This window comes from Bos taurus, chromosome 7, assembly GCF_002263795.3.
Source record: "Bos taurus isolate L1 Dominette 01449 registration number 42190680 breed Hereford chromosome 7, ARS-UCD2.0, whole genome shotgun sequence".
In the NCBI taxonomy this organism is placed as follows: Eukaryota; Metazoa; Chordata; class Mammalia; order Artiodactyla; family Bovidae; genus Bos; species Bos taurus.
Window position 1 is genome coordinate 107,004,546 of NC_037334.1, and position 22,393 is coordinate 107,026,938.

The 22,393-nt window shown below is 44.2% G+C and overlaps 1 protein-coding gene across 1 annotated transcript in view; it reads right to left on the reverse strand.

Annotated features, from left to right (window-relative positions):
- Positions 1–22,393, reverse strand: part of FBXL17 (F-box and leucine rich repeat protein 17) — a 522,649-nt gene that overhangs the window by 17,872 nt on the left and 482,384 nt on the right. Inside the window, exon 8 of the mRNA XM_024995338.2 lies at positions 7,535–7,677. Coding sequence (XP_024851106.1) covers positions 7,535–7,677 — 143 coding nt within the window. The remainder of the gene's footprint in view (positions 1–7,534; positions 7,678–22,393) is intronic.

Sequence of the window (22,393 nt, forward strand, 5' to 3'; positions counted from 1 at the left end):
GGTTTCCCAAACCAGCCGGCCTGCCTCTGGCCAGGTCTGGTTTCTCAGCCAACGCCACGCCACTGGGCTCCCTTGCTTTTCATCAACCTTGTTACCCCAAACATTTTTCATTAACCTTGAACACTGCATTTCCATTGGCCCTACAGCTTTCCCAGGAACTTTTTTTTTTTTTTGGTCCTTCTTAGTTTTGTTCTCCATCCAAACTGCCATGTAAGAAGTGAGGAAAATACCATATTATTAGAAGAAACAGATCTGAATAGAATCTAGAATTCACTGAAGTTGTGAAAACGACTTCTATGACCAAAGCCACTGACTGTCTATAATTGCGGAAAGCAGAAAAAAACATATTGCTCTTATTAGAGAGTCCCGTTGGTTATACAAGTAGTTTTAACTAAATTACCAAATAAATGCGTGTTAAGTTGATAGGTGATTTCGGGTCAACTCTAATTCCCAAGGTCAAGTAAGCCTTTGAACAGTCTTTAAGAATATAAGTTCACCCCAATTCATCAAAGCCGTCTCACACAGCGTTTTCTTCTCTGCGCTCTTACAATGCACTGAAGTTTAAGGGATTAAGTGGCGTCGGCTTCAAACCCAAAGTAATGCCTCTAACGTGCTTATCCATCCAGCAATCAGAAAAGCTACTCACACAGGGGCTTCTTAATGTGCTTCCTAATTTTACAAGCACAAGGGGAAAGCTGCATTTGTCTAACGACCGGAGGACTCCTTCCTAGGAGTCACCCATTGCTGCCAGACAAATTTACTGCTGTTGAGTTTAGACTGCTTTCATCTGCAAAGGATACATTTTCTCATCTGTTCTTTGTTTATCTAATGAAAGCATGAGGAAGAGAAACACTTTTTTCCCCCTACAACAGGTAACAGTGCATTTTGTTATTTAATTCTTCAAAAGCTCAAGTGAGGGGGCAAAAAAAGCAGACATTTTTAAAGTATAGCTTCCAAATCAAATATAAGTGGCCCCGAGTGAAAGAAAATAGAATCGGGTTTCAGCATTTCAGAAAAGCCCAGGATTGCAGAGCACCAGCCCTGGGACGCACAGACGTGATGAAGCCCATTCGTCTCCAGATCAGGAAGCCCACCGACCGCAGGCCTGCCAGCGGGGCTGGCTGTGGAGGCCAGGGGCGTCTCTCTGCCCCCGCCTTTGGTTCCAGTTGGTATGCAGAGAGGGGACAGAGAACTGAAGAAGCTTCCAGGGGCTAGCAGCTTAGATTAAGGTACATGGAGACGAGTGAGAGGCCCACATGAACTTCCTTCCTCCTGTCTTTGCTGGCACAGAGGACCACGCGGAGACGGACAGTGGTTCGTTGCATCCTCAACAGAACTTCACTGTTTCCGGTTTCGGTTCTAATATCCTCTCCTTCACCATTTTTCTTCTTTCCTTCTTTTTGCTTTCCTGCCTATTTGAATTGTTTCATCTTTAACTCACCTTTGTCCCCCACTGCAAACCTATCTTTAGCCTTATGCCTGGATCAGTAAGTTGATTCCAAATACACTATCCCTCAGAGGCATCAGTTTCCCTTCATAGAGTGTGTTTAATATGCAATTATTGATCTATTTATGTAGAAATAATAATCTTAAAATTAAGTGAGGGAAAAGTGAAATGGCAACATCTTTGAGTTCATGTCTTTCCTCTTTCTAAAGATATCCTTTCAACAACGGGATAGCAGGCAATGCAATTTTTTCTCATTTGCAAATTCAAAAATCAAGACCCAGGTTAGTATAATATTGTTAAGAATAATTAACATTAAGCATTTTATATATGACAAGCATTACTCTGAGGGCTTGATATATGTCCACTTATGTAATTACAGCATTTCCACAAGACGGTACAGTTATTATCCTTGTTTTACAAAGGAGGAGACGGAAGCACTCAGAGGTTAACCTGTCCGAGCTGACACAGCTAAGTGCAGAGCCCAGACCTGCACCTCATCTCTGGCTCCAGAGTCCACGTCCTCAACTGCTACCTTTGGTTCTTCGCTACTCACATACTCCTTTGAGTCCTGATAGAAATTTAGAATCTGGAGATGGACAGTATAATAGAAATGCGGAAGACAGAACACTCACACTGGATTTCCATCCAACTAAACCAACCAGCAGGCTCAGCTCAGTCGGTAAAGAGTCTGCCTTCAGTGCAGGAGAGCTGCGTTCGATCCCTGGGTCAGGAAGATCCCCCGGAGAAGGAAATGACAACCCACTCCAGTACTCTTACCTAGGAAATCCCAGGGACAGAGAAGCCTGGTGGGCTACAGTCCATGGGGTTGCAAAGAATTGGGCACGACTGAGCGACTAACACTTACTGACTTAAATCAAGCAGCAGGCTTTTAAGTGCGAGGCTCTACGTGTGCTTTGTGTGTGGTGTGGAAACTTCTTGCATCCTCACAGAACCTCCTGTGTTTTGCCTTAAGCCTGAGGACACCAGCCGGCTGGGCTGGGCTGGCTACAGTGGGCTGGACTGTGACAGCCCTAATTTGGACGAATTTGGATTTATGCAGAAAAGGATCCTTCCACTTACTGAAAATTGGCAAAATGCTGGTCAGCAAATATGTCCGAAAGGATCTTCTGAACTAACTGGAGTATAAATTCAGCTCCGAAGAGGGTGCTGATCTCAACAGGTCTAAAGAGCCCGGGCTAGAAACACGGTGACTTTCACCAAAGGTTGTGGGCACGTGGATCCAGTTTTAAATGCTTACCTTTCCCTCTCCTTGATGAGGGAATTCATGTGCAGCAATTCCTTCAGGCAGAAGCCAAAGAGTTCTGCTGTCACTGTTCAGGGTTTCTAGAATACTCTGCCTGCTATGGACTCTTTCACTTGTTTTAAAAGGAGTCATTTTGAAGTGACAGGGTTAGTAGCAGTGTTAAGTTAGTTAGTAGTGAAATTTAAGAGAGACTTGCCACCCTGGGGTCTCCACTGTTGCTCAGTAATAAACTCAGTCAGCTTTCTAGGCTGGGCTGAGTATATAAAATCTCTCTAATCATAACTAACTGGAGAGGTCTGGTGTAAGTTTGGATTGTAAAACATCTGGAAAAAAGAACTAGGTCAATTAACAAAACTGACAAAGCACACAGAGAATTTGGGCCATTCTTATTTGTCCCCAGATTTGCTACATTTAGAAAATACAGGTCCTTTGAGAGGCATCTATATTTAGCTTCACGCTCTTTTGCTTCATTGTCCCTAATCACCAATCACAAAAAGTAGCACACGTGTATAAATTGTTACAAGCTGCCAACATTTTCAGAGCCAGTAGCTGAGGTGGGTCTTTTTCAAGGAAGCACCCCTTCCCTGGAGACAGCCCCTGGGGTGGGCCCCTGGCACTGGACACAGACTTGAAGATCTTGGGGCACCACCCTGGATGAGGGGTCTAGGGCCAGTGCCTGGTCCTTCTGAGCTCCGTTTTCTCCCCTTCACAGTACAAACGACCGTCTCCTAGATCTGTTACCAGGGAAAACGTAAAAGAGGCAAAGGGGAGAGCGCCTCTCCAACGCCTGGTTATCAGGTCAGCTTTTGATCATCTTTATTAGATGCAGCCCAACTTCTCAAACTCAGGCTCACGCCTCTGGCCAGCTCCACTGACCTTCGGTGGGGCCTCTGGGACTGCTTCTCAACACGTGTGAAAAGCAGCATCTGAAGTGTGGAGATTCCCACCTAACACTGCCTCACTGGCCCCTTCTTGCCCCCCGAGGGCCAGAACACAAAGACGTTAAGCAGTGGAATCGCACACTTCAGACTGCGACAGAATCATCTGGCAGTGGGCTTTCCAACTTACTGCTGTAGGAAACTCGGAACCCTGAGTGGAATTTCACTGTTAAGCCATGCACACTGTAGGGTGCCGTGCAAACACGTTTAATCGTGGTCCACGGACTTATGGACAGGAAGCCAAAATCTAAGTTGAGTGTGATTGCTGTTTCCTTTCTGCATAAGCACAAACATTCATTTTTAAACACAGATATTCAAAAATCATCTCAGATTACTTTAGAAAACCAGGCAGCTTACCATGCATACCTGTAATAACATCAGATCAGATCAGATCAGTCGCTCAGTCGTGTCCGACTCTTTGCGACCCCATGAATCGCAGCATGCCAGGCCTCCCTGTCCATCACCAACTCCCGGAGTTCACTCAGACTCATGTCCATCGAGTCAGTGATGCCATCCAGCCATCTCATCCTCTGTTGTCCCCTTCTCCTCCTGCCCCCAATTCCTCCCAGCATCGGAGTCTTTTCCAATGAGTCAACTCTTCGCATGAGGTGGCCAAAGTACTGGAACTTCAGCTTTAGCATCATTCCTTCCAAAGAAATCCCAGGGCTGATCTCCTTCAGAATGGACTGGTTGGATCTCCTTGCAGTCCAAGGGACTCTCAAGAGTCTTCTCCAACACCACAGTTCAAAAGCATCAATTCTTCGGTGCTCAGCCTTCTTCACAGTCCAACTCTCACATCCATACATGACCACAGGAAAAACCATAGCCTTGATTAGATGAACCTTTGTTGGCAAAGTAATGTCTCTGCTTTTGAATATGCTATCTAGGTTGGTCATAACTTTCCTTCCAAGGAGTAAGCGTCTTTTAATTTCATGGCTGCAGTCACCATCTGTAGTGATTTTGGAGCCCAGAAAAATAAAGTCTGACACTGTTTCCCCATCTATTTCCCATGAAGTGATGGGACTGGATGCCATGATCTTCGTTTTCTGAATGTTGAGCTTTAAGCCAACTTTTTCACTCTCCACTTTCACTTTCATCAAGAGGCTTTTGAGTTCCTCTTCACTTTCTGCCATAAGGGTGGTGTCATCTGCATATCTGAGGTTATTGAGATTTCTCCCGGCAATCTTGATTCCAACTTGTGTTTCTTCCAGTCCAGCGTTTCTCATGATGTACTCTGCATAGAAGTTAAATAAACAGGGTGACAATATGCAGCCTTGACGTACTCCTTTTCCTATTTGGAACCAGTCTGTTGTTCCATGTCCAGTTCTAACTGTTGCTTCCTGACCTGCATACAGGTTTCTCAAGAGGCAGATCAGGTGGTCTGGTATTCCCATCTCTTTCAGAATTTTCCACAGTTGATTGTGATCCACACAGTCAAAGGCTTTAGCATAGTCAATAAAGCAGAAATAGATGCTTTTCTGGAACTCTCTTGCTTTTTCCATGATCCAGAGGATGTTGGCAATTTGATCTCTAGTTCCTCTGCCTTTTCTAAAACCAGCTAGAACATCAGGAAGTTCACGGTTCACATACTGCTGAAGCCTGGCTTGGAGAATTTTGAGTATTACTTTACTAGCATGTGAGATGAGTGCAATTGTGCGGTAGTTTGAGCATTCTTTGGCATTGCCTTTCTTTGGGATTGGAATGAAAACTGACCTTTTCCAGTCCTGTGGCCACTGCTGAGTTTTCCAAATTTGCTGGCATATTGAGTGCAGCACTTTCACAGCATCATCTTTCAGGATTTGGAATAGCTCAACTGGAATTCCATCACCTCCACTAGCTTTGTTCATAGTGATGCTTTCTAAGGCCCACTTGACTTCACATTCCAGGATGTTTGGCTCTAGGTCAGTGATCACACCATCGTGATTATCTGGGTTGTGAAGATCTTTTTTGTACAGTTCTTCTGTGTATTCTTGCCATCTCTTCTTAATATCTTCTGCTTCTGTTAGGTCCATACCATTTCTGTCCTTTATCGAGCCCATCTTTGCATGAAATGTTCCTTTGGTATCTGTGATTTTCTTGAAGAGATCTCTCATCTTTCCTATTCTGTTGTTTTCCTCTATTTCTTTGCATTGATTGCTGAAGAAGGCTTTCTTATCTCTTCTTGCTATTCTTTGGAACTCTGCATTCAGATGTTTATATCTTTCCTTTTCTCCTTTGCTTTTCACTTCTCTTCCTTTCACAGCTATTTGTGAGGCCTCCTCAGACAGCCATTTTGCTTTTTTGCATTTCTTTTCCATGGGGATGGTCTTGATCCCTGTCTCCTGTACAATGTCATGAACCTCATTCCATAGTTCATCAGGCACTCTATCTATCAGATCTAGGCCCTTAAATCTATTTCTCACTTCCACTGTATAATCATAAGGGATTTGATTTAGGTCATACCTGAATGGTCTAGTGGTTTTCCCTACTTTCTTCAATTTAAGTCTGAATTTGGCAATAAGGAGTTCATGGTCTGAGTCACAGTCAGCTCCTGGTCTTGTTTTTGCTGACTGTATAGAGCTTCTCCATCTTTGGCTGCAAAGAATATAATCAATCTGATTTCAGTGTTGACCATCTGGTGATGTCCATGTATAGTCTTCTCTTGTGTTGTTGGAAGAGGGTGTTTGTTATGACCAGTGCATTTTCTTGGCAAAACTCTATTAGTCTTTGCCCTGCTTCATTCCGTACTCCAAGGCCAAATTTGCCTGTTACTCCAGGTGTTTCTTGACTTCCTACTTTTGCATTCCAGTCACCTATAATGAAAAGGACATCTTTTTGGGGTGTTAGTTCTAAAAGGTCTTGTAGGTCTTCATAGAACCGTTCAACTTCAGCTTCTTCAGTGTTACTGATTGGGGCATAGACTTGGATTACTGTGATACTGAATGGTTTGCCTTGGAAACGAACAGAGATCATTCTGTTGTTTTTGAGATTGCATCCAAGTACTGCATTTCGGACTCTTTTGTTGACCATGATGGCCACTCCATTTCTTCTGAGGGATTCCTGCCCGCAGTAGTAGATATAATGGTCATCTGAGTTAAATTCACCCATTCCAGTCCATTTCAGTTCGCTGATTCCTAGAATGTCGACATTCACTCTTGCCATCTCTTGTTTGACCACTTCCAATTTGCCTTGATTCATGGACCTGACATTCCAGGTTCCTATGCAATATTGCTCTTTACAGCATTGGACCTTGCTTCTATCACCAGTCACATCCACAGCTGGGTATTCTTTTTGCTTTGGCTCCGTCCCTTCATTCTTTCTGGAGTTATTTCTCCACTGATCTCCAGTAGCATATTGGGCACCTACTGACCTGGGGAGTTCCCCTTTCAATATCCTATCATTTTGCCTTTTCATACTGTTCATGGGGTTCTCAAGGCAAGAATACTGAAGTGGTTTGCCATTCCCTTCTCCAGTGGACCACATTCTGTCAGATCTCTCCACCATGACCTGCCCATCTTGGGTTTCCCCACGGGCATGGCTTAGTTTCATTGAGTTAGACAAGGCTGTGGTCCTAGTGTGATTAGACTGACTAGTTTTCTGTGAGTATGGTTTCAGTGTGTTTGCCCTCTGATGCCCTCTTGCAACACCTACGGTCTTACGTGGGTTTCTCTTACCTTGGGCGTGGGGTATCTCTTCACGGCTGCTCCAGCAAAGCGCAGCCATTGCTCCTTACCTTGGACGAGGGGTATCTCCTCACCGCCGCCCTTCCTGACCTTCAACGTGGGATAGGTCAATGTAATAACATAAGTACGTGCATGTATACATATATACCCAGGGAGAGAAGAATCTAATATCAAGCTGTAAACGACACTAACATGTAGGAAAGGAGTTTGACAGGCAACTCACTTTATCACATCTCATCAGCCCCAAGTATCTTAAAGACTTGCTGCTCTGTGCAATCAGGGTGGCTCCTTGGTCTGTAATCTCCTTACACCATCCAACGTCCACGGTCTCTATTGTCATGCTGTATCGCCCAATGGCTATCAGAGCTGCAAGGGGAGACAGAGGAAGACAGGAAGCACAAATGTCAGCAGCATAAGGGATCTCTATCTTATTATGACTATTTCTCTCATTTCCTCACTACATTTGTTCCTGAAATGTTGTGTATAAACGAATGTTTCGTAAACGAAATCCAATTTAAAATGCTTTAGGAAAGCGTGCCCTATGACAGAGCCTTTCACAAAGTGAATAATCATTCCATAATTTCCCCTTTATTGGAACACAACCTTTTATCAGTTTAATTCATTACAAGGTTACCTGTACTTCCAAACATTCATATCTGTAGAGGGCATACACTCAAATGAATTACGCATATAACATTACAGGAAACCCCCAAGGAGTAATTAAATTTTACCCAAGATAAATTTAATAATTTTTAAAAAGAAAAACCTTCAGAAACACCATTTTGAGGTGTGTGATTCTGCATATGAATTTCTTTACCAATTGGCACATTTTTTCCCCCATCTGTTCATGATCTGTAAAATGTAAGAGAATATAATATTTTTCACATTAGTCCTTCTTGAGACAGCTGGGAATTAAGAGGACATTACACATACAGTTGAATTTAGCTGGTGCTAGCATTTGTTACGGAGAAGGAAATGATACCCCACTCCAGTACTCTTGCCTGGAAAATCCCATGGATGGAAGAGCCTGGTGGGCTGCAGTCCATGAGGTCGCTGAGAGTCGGACACGACTGAGCGACTTCACTTTGACTTTTCACTTGCATGCATCGGAGAAGGAAATGGCAACCCACTCCAGTGTTCTTGCCTGGAGAATCCCAGGGACGGGGAAGCCTGGCAGGCTGCCGTCTCTGGGGTCGCACAGAGTCGGACACGACTGAAGTGACTTAGCAGCAGCAGCAGCAGCATTTGTTATGGTGAATGTCCTCACCGTATGGGAAGTGTTCCTCCTACTGACATAGGGAAGGAGCCTGTCACACAAACACCATCCCTGCCCTAGTCTACTCGACTCTTCAGCCTGTACCTCTACTGATGCACAGAGTTTACCCCACAGTCTGTGATGCACACCACACATCACTGCAGGGCTCCATAACCTGTCACCCTGTCAGAGCGTCCAGCCGGAGAGTGTGGCTCTTGCCTACAGACTTCTAGTGAAACATACACACCTCTACCCTCGCAGCACAGCAAAACAGATTTCAATACCTCCAGCCAGAAAACGTTTACGGTGCCTTGGTTTGTAAAGGAAAAAACTCTGAAAACAACGCCACAAATATTAAAAGGAATAATAATTGTTTGCTAATTATTTCTCATTCTAAGATAGGATGAGTTGATTCCTGTGACATTAAAAGCAGCCGATATTTTCCCATTGATTAGAATGATAAGAGCAGAGTGAAGTACTCGTGTAAATAAATGTTAACTCTTAAAGCTTGCAGGGAAAAAAACACATAGCAAAAATCTCTTTGCCAATTATCTCAGTAATTTTTTAAACTAGAAAACTCATGCCTATGTATTCAAGTATCAAAGCATTCCTAATGAGTCAGATATTTGCAGTTTATAAAAACAATAATCATGATCCCAGTGTTTCCAGTGAAAATGCTATTAATATAAGGAAGAAAAAAAAATTCCCAGAAGTTCCTCAGCATATCAATTCGCTGATGTTCTCAACTGTGTACATGCTACTCTGGCATTTAGTTTTCCGAGGAGGCGGGACAGGGCAGGAGCCATCTGCCCAAGGTGTGCTGTGCGGTCAGAGTGATTTTTTTGTGTGGTATAAGCAGCACCTCAGGCTAATCCTATCGGTGTTCCTGACCTAAGAAAGCTGGTGCTATCTCTGGTAGTGTCATAAAATTCATTGGTTATGATATCCTCAGGCTCTCTTATGACAGAAGAAGTAGAAGGCACGAAAAGAAATCCCTTTCACTACAAAGTACTCGAATTATGATCTCAAAAGAAGGAGCGCCAGATGCAAGGCGACCCCCCACGGGTGGAGTGTGTATTTCTGTCGAGGCTTGGGGCTGGAACGTGAAAGCTCCGCACTCTGCAGACGACAGTCCATCAAATGACCAGCGGAGTTTCCCGAGGCCGCTTGGTGAGCGCACGAACGTTACCAACTACTGGTTCTAGGGGCTGAAATCACTAGTGAATGGCAATTTCCTTTTTTTCCCTTCTTTTTTGTCTGAATTAAAACACACCATAAATAAGACAGCTGAAGATACCATCAAGGTATTCAGTCTCTGTTTTGCCATGGTTCTGTTTACTGAGGTAAGAATTAAATTTTCCTTTTCCTTAACTCATTCACTGATGCAACAAAAACTTTGGGAGCACGCTAGAGCCTTTTCTCCGGCACTTACTGACGACCAGGTGCTGCGCTCGGGGCTAGGAATTTCAGGCGCGCTTTCTCATTTAATCCTGACAGCAACTCCACAAAGTCTTAGTATTAGTTCCTTTTTAAAGACCAGGGAACTGGGTCGCAGAATGCCGGGAGAGCCTTCCCGTCATCACGAGGTAGCAGGCTGGAGCCAGCGAGCTGCGCGGCGGCCGGCAGCCTGCCCCGGGTGCACTCAGCGCCGGGAGCCCGGAACCCTGGCCCAGCCCCGGCGAGGCCGCAGGCTGCAGGGCCAGGGCGGGGCACCAGGGGCCACACAGGGTCACAGAGGGCCGGTCAGGAGGGGCAGGGGGCGGGGAGGGGAACAGCCAGGTAAACAGTCACAACACAGGGCTCACCCCCATCGCTTTCACCCCCAAACTTCTCATTTCCAGATCTCAAGGCAAAGGTCAGCGTCTCAGAACCAATTACTCCATCATTTTCTCGCTATTACTTGTTTGCTTACTTATGCGCTTTTTTCGCTGTTGTTGTTCACTTTTCCCATTGGAACGACAGATCTATCCACTGCTGTATCCTCAGCACCTAGCATGTGCCCACTACAGAGTCAGTTCTTGAAAATATTCGCTGAACATACCAATGACTGCAACGTGGCCAGCTCTATTACAGAGACATGCCAAGGGACAGGGCAGCCCCTCAGTCTTCAAGGGACAAGAGGGGTCATGGGAGCCCTCGTGGAAGAGCTGAGCCAGGTCTTGAAGGATCTTGAGAAAGGATTCTCCAGAAAAACACAGGCGTGAGGGCTGGCGTGGCAGGCTAAGGAAATAGCACGTGGAAGGGTAGAGAGACGTGAAGGGATGGGGGAGCTGCAGGTCATCCTGCGTGGCTGAAATGAAAACAGGGCCAAGGAAGTGGTGGATGGAGGCAAGACATGTTCATTCAGTGATTAGGAGCACTGGGCCTAAGAGATACAAAGAGGAGGAAAGCTAAGCAGAGTCCTAGATGCCAAGAAGCCCATATTCTAGGAGGAGACATAGATGTGAAGCAAACGCAGAAGTACACATAATTCTAAACTGTAAAAGCGCTTTGAAGGAAATGGAATGATCACTGTCAGAGTGATGTCTAGATGGCACCAGGGAGTCTTTCTGATAAAGTTACTTTTAATCCTTCCAGTGACCCAAAAGTAGTCATGTATGGATGTGAGAGTTGGACTGTAAAGCTTAAGAATTGATGCTTTTGAATTGTGGTGTTGGAGAAGACTCCTGAGAGTCCCTTGGTCAGCAGGGAGATCCAGCCAGTCCATCCTAAAGGAAATCAGTCCTGAGTGTTCACTGGAAGGACTGATGCTGAAGCTGAAACTCCAAAACTTTGGCCACCTGATACGAAGAGCTGACTCATTGGAAAAGACCCTGATGCTGGGCAAGATTGAAGGCAGGAGGAGAAGGGGACGACAGAGGATGAGACGGTTGGATGGCATCACCGACTCAATGGACACGAGTTTGAGCAAATTCTGGGAGATGGTGAAAGAAGGGAAACCTGGCGTGCTGCAGTCCATGGGGTCGCAAAGTGGCGGACAAGACTGAGCAACTGGACAACAATGACAAATAGACCTACAAAAAGACAGGCATGGTAGAGGTAAGAAAACGGGCTGAGTGCCTCTCCAAGGCCCACGCCTACGGAGTGGCAAAACGAGGGTGCAAATGGCGACGGTGTGGCTCCAGGGCAAGGGCCCACTGTCCTGGTGGCAGCGCCAGGGGCGGAGGAGGCTGTGTCTACTCAGAACATACTTCCCCTTGCCACCATTCAGGACTGAGACGTTACAGCTCCGGGTAGCCAAGAATTTGCCCTGTATCTGTAAAACAGGGTCCAAGAGAACCCTTCAATCCCAAAGTATATACTGAGGAATTTACCTCTCTGTGAATACGTCCTACCTTTGGATATTTTTTCATTTTCCACGAGCTGCTAAACCAGTATTGTGGTATGGTCTCAAATTCACTTCTGGCCTTACTACTTAGTAGATGTTCAACTTAGAATACCATTGTAACTTTCCTGTGTCTCAGCTCCCTTACTTGCACAATAGGGAGGATGACTAATTGTTCTGCCTACTTCACACAGTTGGTCTGAGGTTCAAGTGAGAAAATACGTGTAGAGGACTTTGCACTACATAAACACAGTGACTGATTAGACATTTCCCCACACCATTCTACAGTGGTCCAGTGGACGAAAGATGAGGACTTGAACGAGCTTTGAAACATGAAAAGCTCTGGGCAAATGACAGCATTACGTAAATGCTTCGTCACTATGTCCCTGCTGGAGTTCTTGAATTCTCCTCTGCGCCAGTGATCGTGAACTTGTAGACTGTGCCAGGGAGGACAGGGTACGTGGCATGCACGATTACTGTCTTCATGAGGGGCTGCTGACACATTACAATGGCACTTATTAAGCCTTGGCAAAGCATGAATTATGCAAGACTAATTCCGTATCCCAAATGCAATTTTAATACATTTTAACATGCTAAGTATAACTAATAAAGTTAAATTTTAAAAAGTCACACAAATTCAAAGCTGTAATTCAGAAACATATGATGATCAAGGTAATACATGAACTCACTGAAAGGTGTTTCCATAGGCAAACAGAGTAACTGAATGACATGAGCATGTATGTAGTCAATTTTGACAAAGGAACGCCATTTCTACGAATCTACCCTGAATCAGTTCAGCTCAGTTGCTCAATCATGTCCAACTCTTTGTGACCCCATGAACTGCAGCACGCCAGGCCTCCCTGTCCATCACCAACTCCCGGAGTCCACCCAAACCCATGTCCATTGAGTCAGTGATGCCATCCAGCCATCTCCTCCTCTGTCATCCCCTTCTCCTCCTGCCCTCAATCTTTCCCAGCATCAGAGTCTTTTCAAATGAGTCAGCTCTTCACATCAGGTGGCCAAAGTACTGGAGTTTCAGCTTCAACATCAGTCCCTCCAATGAACATTCAGAATTGATCTCCTTTAGGATGGATTGGTTGGATCTCCTTGCAGTCCAAGAGACTCTCAAGAGTCTTCTCCAACACCACAGTTCAAAAGCATCAGTTCTTCAGTGCTCAGCTTTCTTTATAGTCCAGCTCTCACATCCATACATGACCACTGGAAAAACCATAGCCTTGACTAGACGGACCTTTGTTGGCAAAGTAATGTCTCTGCTTTTTAATATGCTGTCTAGGTTGGTCATAACTTTCCTCCCAAGAATATATACTTCTAATTACACAAAATTATACAAGTTTATTCATTAAAGAACTGATTGTTCCAAAATAATGGAAACGGCATAATGCCCACACACAGGAGAGTGGTTACACAAGCTGTGCCACAGCCTCACAACGGAACACCAGGCGGCTTTAAAAACGTTAAATGGGGAAGATCACTAGGAACTTTCAAGTCATTCAGTGAAAAAATCAACTACAAAAGAGTTTCCATGATGTGCTGCTGCTGCTGCTGCTGCTGCTAAGTCGCTTCAGTTGTGTCTGACTCTGTGCGACCCCATAGACGGCGGCCCACCAGGCTCTGCCGTCCCTGGGATTCTCCACGCAAGAACACTGGAGTGGGTTGCCATTTCCTTCTCCAGTGCATGAAAGTGAAAAGTGAAAGTGAAGTCGTCCAGTCGAGACCGACTCGTGGTGACCCCATGGACTGTAGCCCACCAGGCTCCTCCGTCCATGGGATTTTCTAGGCAAGAGTACTGGTGTGGCTTGCCATTGCCTTCTCCACCATGATGTGCTACCACCATGCAAAGCATAACAGAATTAAAAACAGGAATCTGCTCCTTTGTATGAAAGGAGTATGGGAAAGACATAGCAGAAACTACAGAGACTGTTTAACTGTAGGGGGCTGGTGGGGAAGGGCAGAAAAGGACAGGGTATGGAATGTGGGGTGGGGTGAGGAGGAGCACATACTGCTTGGAATATCTCTTTGGCTCTAGCTTTGACACCACCCTTATGGCAGAAAGCGAAGAAGAACTAAAAAGCCTCTTGATGGAAGTGAAAGAGCACAGTGAAAAGTTGGCTTAAAGCTCAACATTCAGAAAACTAAGACCATGGCTTCCGGTCCTGTCACTTCATGGCAAATAGATGGGGAAACAGTGGCAGACTTTATTTTTCTGGGCTCCAAAATCACTGCAGATGATGATTGCAGCCAGGAAATTAAAAGACGCCTACTCCTTAGAAGAAAAGCTATGACCAGTCTAGACAGCATATTAAAAAGCAGAGACATTACTTTGCCAACAAAGGTCCATCTAGTCAAGGCTATGGTTTTTCCAGTGGTCAAGTATGGATGTGAGAGTTGGACTGTGAAGAAAGCTGAGCACTGAAGAATTGATGCTCTTGAACTGTGGTGTTGGAGAAGACTCTTGAGAGTCCCTTGGACTGCAAGCAGATCCAACCAGTCCATCCTCAAGGAAATTAGTCCTGAATATTCATTGGAAGGACTGACGTTGAAGCTGAAACTCCAGTACTTTGGCCACCTGATGCAAAGAACTAATTCATTTGAAAAGACCCTGATGCTGGGAAAGATTGAAGTTGGTAGGAGAAGGGGACAACAGAGGATGAGATGGCTGGATGGCATCACCGACTCAATGGACATGGGTTTGGGTGGAGTCTGGGAGTTCGTGATGGACAGGGAGGCCTCGCGTGTTGCAGTTCATGGGGTCACAAAGAGTCAGACACGACTGAGTGACTGAACTGAACTGAACTTGACTCTCTAAACCAGAGTAATGTTTTATATATCTCCCAAAATAAAGAAAATAAAACCAACCAGGATATTCTGCCCAAGCAGAATACCTACAGGAAGAAGTGAACCTAACTGTTACAGATGAACACCGTGACCAGGACCAGTAATATGGCCATGCTGAAGGGGATGGAACTAAGAAGTAAGTCACTTTGGAAACACGATTGTGACTGAATGTTGTAAAGTGAAAACCAAACAGAACTGTCAGCAAATTACTGCACTCTAGTTAGAAAATCTATTTCTTGCAGGGGTATGAGTTAGTGATTCAGTAACCACTTTATGCACAATCCAAGATTATAAATAATGAGAGCCAGTCTTTTCACTATTAAAGAAGTTACCACTAAGAAAAGGGGGGAGCCTTAATAAGCCTTGTGGTACTGAATTGGAATCAGGGATATGAGATGAACTCATGCTTTTTTGGACACACATGATAGATAAATACATATAGAAATAACTAATAAATATGGTATATGTTCATGTATGCATGGTTTAGTATACATACTTACATTTCCTAGCTTATTCTGCTGAGTGGAAATAGGACCAAGGACACCCCAGTAACAATGGTCTACAAGCACCCAGATCTAAATATCATTCTCCAGTAAATTGAATAAAATGAATCAGAGTTTCTTAGAAAAATTCCAGACCTGGGACAGGTAAAATAGAAGCCGATTCTGCGGTATCTTGTGATTGTAGAAAAAAAGACGTGCTTACGAAAGAGTGAGGGTGTATCGAAAGGACAGTGGATTCAATCAGGAGTTGCCAATGGCTGCAGCTAGAACAATTTGAGCAGCAAAATAAACAATGATAATACTGGATTATGATTCAGAAAATTGAACAAGCATTCACAGCTTCATACTGATACAAACAAACAGCCGGGGAAGGCATGTTATAGAAGAACTCCAATTAATAAACATATAAGGAATAAGGGAAATGAAGAAATGTCATCAGGTGAAGACCACAGTATTAATTACTGCAGGCAAGATATACCAGTGGATGCTGAAATCAGTGAATGAAAGTTTTGAGGTGAAACATGATATTGGCAGAGTGCTAAAGATACCTGTGTGTGTGTTAGTTGCTCAGTCGTGTCCAACTCTTTGTGATCCCATGGACTGTAGCCTGCCAGACTCCTCTGTCCATGGAATTTTCCAGGCAAGATTACTGGGATGGGTTGCCATTCCCTTCTCCAAGGGATCTTCCTCACCACCCAGGGATTGAACCCAGGTCTCCTGCTTTGCAGGCGGATTCTTTACTGTGTGAGCCACCAAAGGTATTTATCAACTATCAAGGGTTGTAACTTTATAGTGGAGAGACTTAGCAGATACCATCTTACCCAAATAATCAAAATTGACAACACTAGTAATAACATATACAGACATAATGTATCATCTAATTATTTCTGCAAATAATTATTCACCAAAATAAATAATTTCAATCTACTCATAAGAGAACACCACATAAACCCAAGTGAGAAACATTCTATAAATGATTCACCAGTAGTCAACAGAAGGGTCAAGATAATGTAGGGTCAGAAAAGAATGAGGAACTGTCACAGACTGGAGGGGTGTAAGGAGACCTGACAACCAGGTATCAGCACAGTGTGATATCCTGGATTGAATCCTGGACCAGACACGGAAATCCAGGGAAAATTTGGTAAAATTCAAATAAGATTTGTAGCTCAGTGAGTCTTATCGTTTCAAGTTAATTTCCTTGTTTGATAATTGCACTATGGTTATATAAGCTGTCAACAGCAGAGGTAGCTGGGTGAAGAATACATATGAACCCTTTACTATTTCTGCAACTTTTCTGTGATTCTAAAATTTATCTGAAAACAAAGAGACAGAAAATGGATAAGTTAACAAGCAACATCAAGTGAATGAACTAGGGAGAGGACTAACATTTTCTAAGGGAAAGCAGGTATTATTTTTACATTGAAAGATCTGATATAAAAATGTTAGGACTAAAAATACATCTTTCCCCCACAGGAGAAAGATTAGTCATGTGAGTGCATTAACAAGTGACCCACACGTGCCATTTTGTCCTTTGCAGTTCTATCGTCTGCTGTGGATCTATGTACCTGTAATAAAATCAGAAGCAATGCCCCAGTGCTGGAAAGAATTAAGGTTAAAATTTAACAGTAGGATTAACATCTTTCATGTCATACTTGGATAAAAGCCATTTGCAAAGAAATTTCTTGGCACAGGTACAAAGAGATGAATATGAAAAGTGCTCTTCTTTGTGAAAGCCATAGTAGCTCCCAAAACAAAGAGAGGCCCTTCTTGTTGTGTGATGGTCCCAGTGAAGGCTCCTTCTGCCCTGCAGGACTCCAGCAGGGGCTCCAGCCCCGGCGGTCCAGGAGACTCACAGGCGCCTAGAAAGAGGACAGACACCCGAGTCCCAGCCCTGGAGATTCTGACTCGGGAGCAGCTATAAAAGCTCCTGTGATCCCAACATGCACTCATGGCTGAGAACCTCTGGAACAAAATAACCTACAACTCAGACAAAGGCAGTCAACTGAAAACAGAGGAACTTATCTTGAAGGATATAAACAACTTATGTGTTCTGATATTTGAAACCAACTTTGTCTCTCCAACAGTCCCAACTCCTTGTACATAATCCAAAGCTTTAATTCCTTTGTTTGTAATGTATGGAGAAGGGAATGGCAACCCACTCCAGCACTCTTGCCTGGAGAATCCCATCGACGGAGGACTGTGGTGGGCTACAGTCCAGGGGGTTGCAAAGAGTCGGACATGACTGAGAGACTTCACTTTCACTTCCCTTCTAATGTGTAGCCTGTCTTCCACTTTTAAACATTATTCTGTTCCTCCCACTCCAGTGTTCTTGCCTGGAGAATTCCGGGGACGGGGGAGCCTGGTGGGCTGCCCTCTATGGGGTCGCACAGAGCTGGACACGACTGAAGCGACTTAGCAGCAGCAGCAGCAGCCCAGTATTATGAAGCAAACCCAACGGTGACTACAGCCTATAACGTTTTTGCCAGTCTCCTTTTTTTGTTAGGTGTTTTCCTTTACTTCGCTGCACTTATATATATCTCTAATGCAGCACTGCTAAGAGTTGGTTTCATATTAGAATTATTTATCAACAAGCCTGTCTTCCCACTAGACGGTAAAGTCTTTGTAGCAATGAATGTGGAGAGTGTTTTCCTAGAACCCCTCAATCTGTGGAAACCAAGCGTCACTCAGTTTTCTTATAGTCTTAGTATAGTTTTTGGAAGTATAACCTGCAGGCAGAAAACTGCACAAGTCCTCAGGGAACAACTTGACGAATTCTGACCAAGCTGCCACAGCTGTGTAACGGCATCTGGATGAGACACACAGCGTGGCCAGCACCCCTAAAGCACCCTCATCCCCAACACCAGTCATTACCATTCCCCCGGAAGGACAACCACGATCTTGACTTCCAATTGCCTGGATCAGTATTCTTATTTTCGGATGTCAAACACTCAACACACTTGTTTCTGGCTTTTCAGCTGTCCATTATGTTCCTGAGATTCATCTCTATTGCTGTGTGTACTGGAAGTCTGTTCATTCTCAATGCTGAAAAGCCATCCACTCCAGTACAGACGGGCCTTTGGGTTGTCTCTGCTTTCTGGGCATTAGGTACATGCTTCTGTGGACACCACCGTAGGTGTCTGTGTGGGAACACGTGCTCTCATTTCATTTGGGTAAATACCTGACATGGGATTAATGGGTCATACAGTTAAGTGTGTGCTTCATTTCCTACGAAACTGCCACAGCGTTTTCTAAAGTGGGTCTGCCGGTTTACATTCCCACCAGTAACGTATGAACGCTCCAGTGGGCCCACAGCCGTGCCGACACCTGGTAGTATCTGTCTCTCTGATTACAGACGCTCCAGCGGCCGTGAAGCGGTGCCTCCCCGTGGGCTCCACTTGCATTTCCCTAAGGGTTAATGGTGCTCTTCCCTTTTCCCACGCCACACGCTTCCACAAAGCCCTAGCTCAGTGCCTCTCTCCTTGCAATCACTCAGTAAGCTATAATAACTATTAAATTGCTGAAGAAGGAAAGCACATACATATTTTTTCTATTATTAGGCTATAGCAGAGAATAGCTTTCTAGACAACATATAATTTTCCATGTAATTTGAAGAAAACTCCCAGTAAAATAAACTTAATCTATCCTCTGGAGACATGAAAAGTCTTAAAGTTTCTTAAAATATGAAAGCAAATTCAAGGGAAGAAATAAGGTCATGAACTTTCCAAATGCTCATTTCCTTGTGGAAATTTCAAAGACTGTGGAGTACGCTTCACTTTAGGAACTCTACACCTCTAAAAATCGACTGAAAAATAAATCTTAAACAAAAACTGTCTTCCAACAGTGGGAACATTAGAGTGGAGACTCTGCCTTGTGCTAGAATTTTCAGGCTGCTGCACACAGGGCATTATTTTACATGACTCTGATTTACCAAGTTCCGAACAGTAACACGGGGGAACTGTCTGACTCAGGAAGGGAGCGAGCTGGCTATGGCCCTTGACCTTTCAGGGAGAGGCTCTCCTGCCCTACACATCCTGAAATGGAAACGCAAGCATTATTTATAGGCTGTGCCTGCTTTCCTTCCTATGAGATAAACAAGCTAGTGGAAAAGTAAGACTTCAAATGAAGGAGTTTTAAAATTATAAAGGTCTTTATATGCATCAGGAGCAAGAATAAATATTTCTCCCCTTTATCCCTTCTTGACTATTTTTATTTTAATGCAGAAAGACACAAATGTGATTGAGCAGATAGAAACTGCTTCTGAATGTGAGGCTTCCAAAAATGCAAGGAACAAGGGCCGCATTCAGAACTAGCCTTCGCTGAACAGGAATCTGACCCACGACTCTGGTTTTCAGTGGTGCTGTATTTGCTGGTAACTAACCCTCTGAATGGAATGTTAGGTTCCCCTGACAATCTCCTTATTAAATTTAGAATTTGAGATGAGGAAGAAAAAAAAAAACAAAACCTTACCACTCTAACATTAGTGGACAACCTAAAGTCTCTGGTTCAATGATTCTTTTTTATTCCAGCCTGCATAAATACATACATTACTTATCAAAGAATTATGCATCCTTTTCAAAATCCTGACATTATATTAGATTTCCTCACTTTATGAGAAGCAAATTCTGGGCTTAAATATGTTGGTTCGTAGATATGGAAAAGTACAGTGGTGTCTCTGTCGTCTCTCTTTGTAGGCCCCTTTCTGAACTGAATTTTCCAGACCACTGTAAAGACAGAGCATCAGTTTCAAGCAGCCATCGGCTACTAACATCTATCTGCCCTGGAGTGCAGAAAAGCACAATGAGATTTCAGCAACTATCATTTAAGAAACACAAAGGCTGGTGACGACATAGGTGCTGCTGAGCCGCCCAGTCAGCACTGTGAAGCGTCTTGACACTGAACAGAAGAAAACCACAGGAGGAGAGAACGTGGAGGCATGTCAGTAGCCTGAGTACATCATCCTCCTTCTTTCAGCAAATGCTAACTGAGCACCTACGAGGCACCAGGAATGTTTCAGGGGCTGGGGGTAGAGAGAGCAGATCCTGCCCTTGTGAAGCTTGTATTATGAAAGTAAATAAATGATAAGCATGCATGGTATTTTGAGTGGTGACAGTGCTTTGGAGAAAAATAAGGCAGGGACCAGGGGCAGGAGCGCTCGGGTTTTAATCAGGACGAACAGGAAAGGCCTCACAGAGAGAGTGGCATCCGAACAAGGATCTGAGGGGGGACATCAAGTCCTGCAGGCAGATGTCCCAGGGAAAGGCACTGCATAGAGAAGGCCTCGTGCCAAGCCCATGAGGGAGGCAGGTTCCTGGCTTGCTCTAGAGTGAGCAGAAGAGCAAGACGGTGAACAGGAGATTTTACACTGAGGAGTTGGCGGAAAAGGGGTTGGACACAATCTTCTTTTAGGCCGATGTAATGACATTGGGGCTTTTACTCTAAATAAGGTGAGAATACACTGGAGAATTTGTGGCAGAAGGCTGTTGTTATGAGCTGAAAAATTTTCAAAGGACTTCTCCAGCTTCTGGATGGAGAACAGACCGTATAGGGGCAAGAACAGAATCAGGCAGATCAATAAGCAGGCCACTGCTATCATCTAGATAAGAAGTGATGGTGGCTTGGCTCAGGGTAGCATAATAAGAGAGGGAGAGGAGTCGAGTTGTGAATCGATTTTAAAGACAGGACCAACAGCATTTGCTGAGGGACTGGAAATGGAATGAGAGAAGGAGAACAGTCAAGAACGTCGAGAGAAAAGAAATCGCTAGGCGCACTTGGATTTGAAGGAAACTCCCTGCATGTGATTTTACACAGCGGCTCTAGGTATCCTTGCTTTGGCGGGGATTTACTGGGCTTCTTCTACTGGATACAAATTCCACTGCGAGGAGTGAGGACCACCGTGCTTCATCTTTACATCATCATCATCGAGCACAGGGCCTTGACTTGTGAGGACTCGATATACGTTCATTTAAGTATATGTTATGTTAGATATCGTAATCACAGGCACTTAGGGAAAAAACTTAGAAAAAGGTTTGGCTTGTATTCTCTGGAGTTCATATTTTTCTTTTGTTCTAAAAACAGGTATTGAGTAGCCACAGTATATTAATTGCTGTGATGACTGCAGGTATCTTTGGAGGAGACTGTGGGTAACATATTTTTCCTTAAATATTTGTTCATTTTCAGATGTTCAACATGAAGCATGTTTTACTTTCACAAAGGATTAAACACTTTTTATTTTTTTGGAGCTCTATTGGACAGATCATTCAATTCTACCAGAGTAAAGTGAAGAACTTGACATTTCCTATAATGTCATTTCTCTCCCACTCAGCACTCCTTAAGGCAAACAAACACACTTACTGGCGCCGAAATTCAATATCTAAAATCACGGGAAATCATGGGAAAAAAGCAAAAGGCTATTTGTAAACCAAAACGAAAGACAGAAAGTGGAGTGCAGTGACTCCTCCCTGACTGTAACCAGTGCAGCTGTAACTCGGGGGCTGTTGTCCTGAGTGTGAACTAGTTTAGAAACCGGCAATAACTCCTGCCGATGGGCACTTCTGCCCCAAGAAGGGCAAAGTCAATAAAATATGAAATTCAAAGTGTTTCAGCCTGAGAGTTCAGAGTGTAGTGCAGGACTGGATTAAAATGTAGAGAACACTACACTTTCTCTACTTGTTTTTGTTTTCGAGGGAGAAGGCAGAGTCCCAGCCCTGGGTCCTCTCACTTGGGACCTTGCATCAGGCACACAGGAGCGCAAGCTCACGCGGACACACACACACACACACACACACACACAGACGCAGACAGGCAAACACACATTTATTCCCCAGTCCTAGTCTACATGTGGCCCACCTTGAAGCTAATGAAGTTAAGCTTCAGGGTCCGTCATTAACATGGACCTTTACCAGGGCCAGGATCCTAGAGATACATCCACATGGTAAAGTACTTTTGTAAAATCTGTTAAAGCAAGATGCTTTGCATTCATCTTCTTAAAGAGACACCCCAAATTGCATAAACCCCAGGCCCTGGAAAATCCTGACTTTCCTCCTGACCCATCGCTTCAGGGTGGATGCCAGGAAGCTGTGTCTTTTCCTGCTTCTCCTTTTTTTTTCATGTCACCAAGTGATTCTGATGCACAGCTAGGTTTGG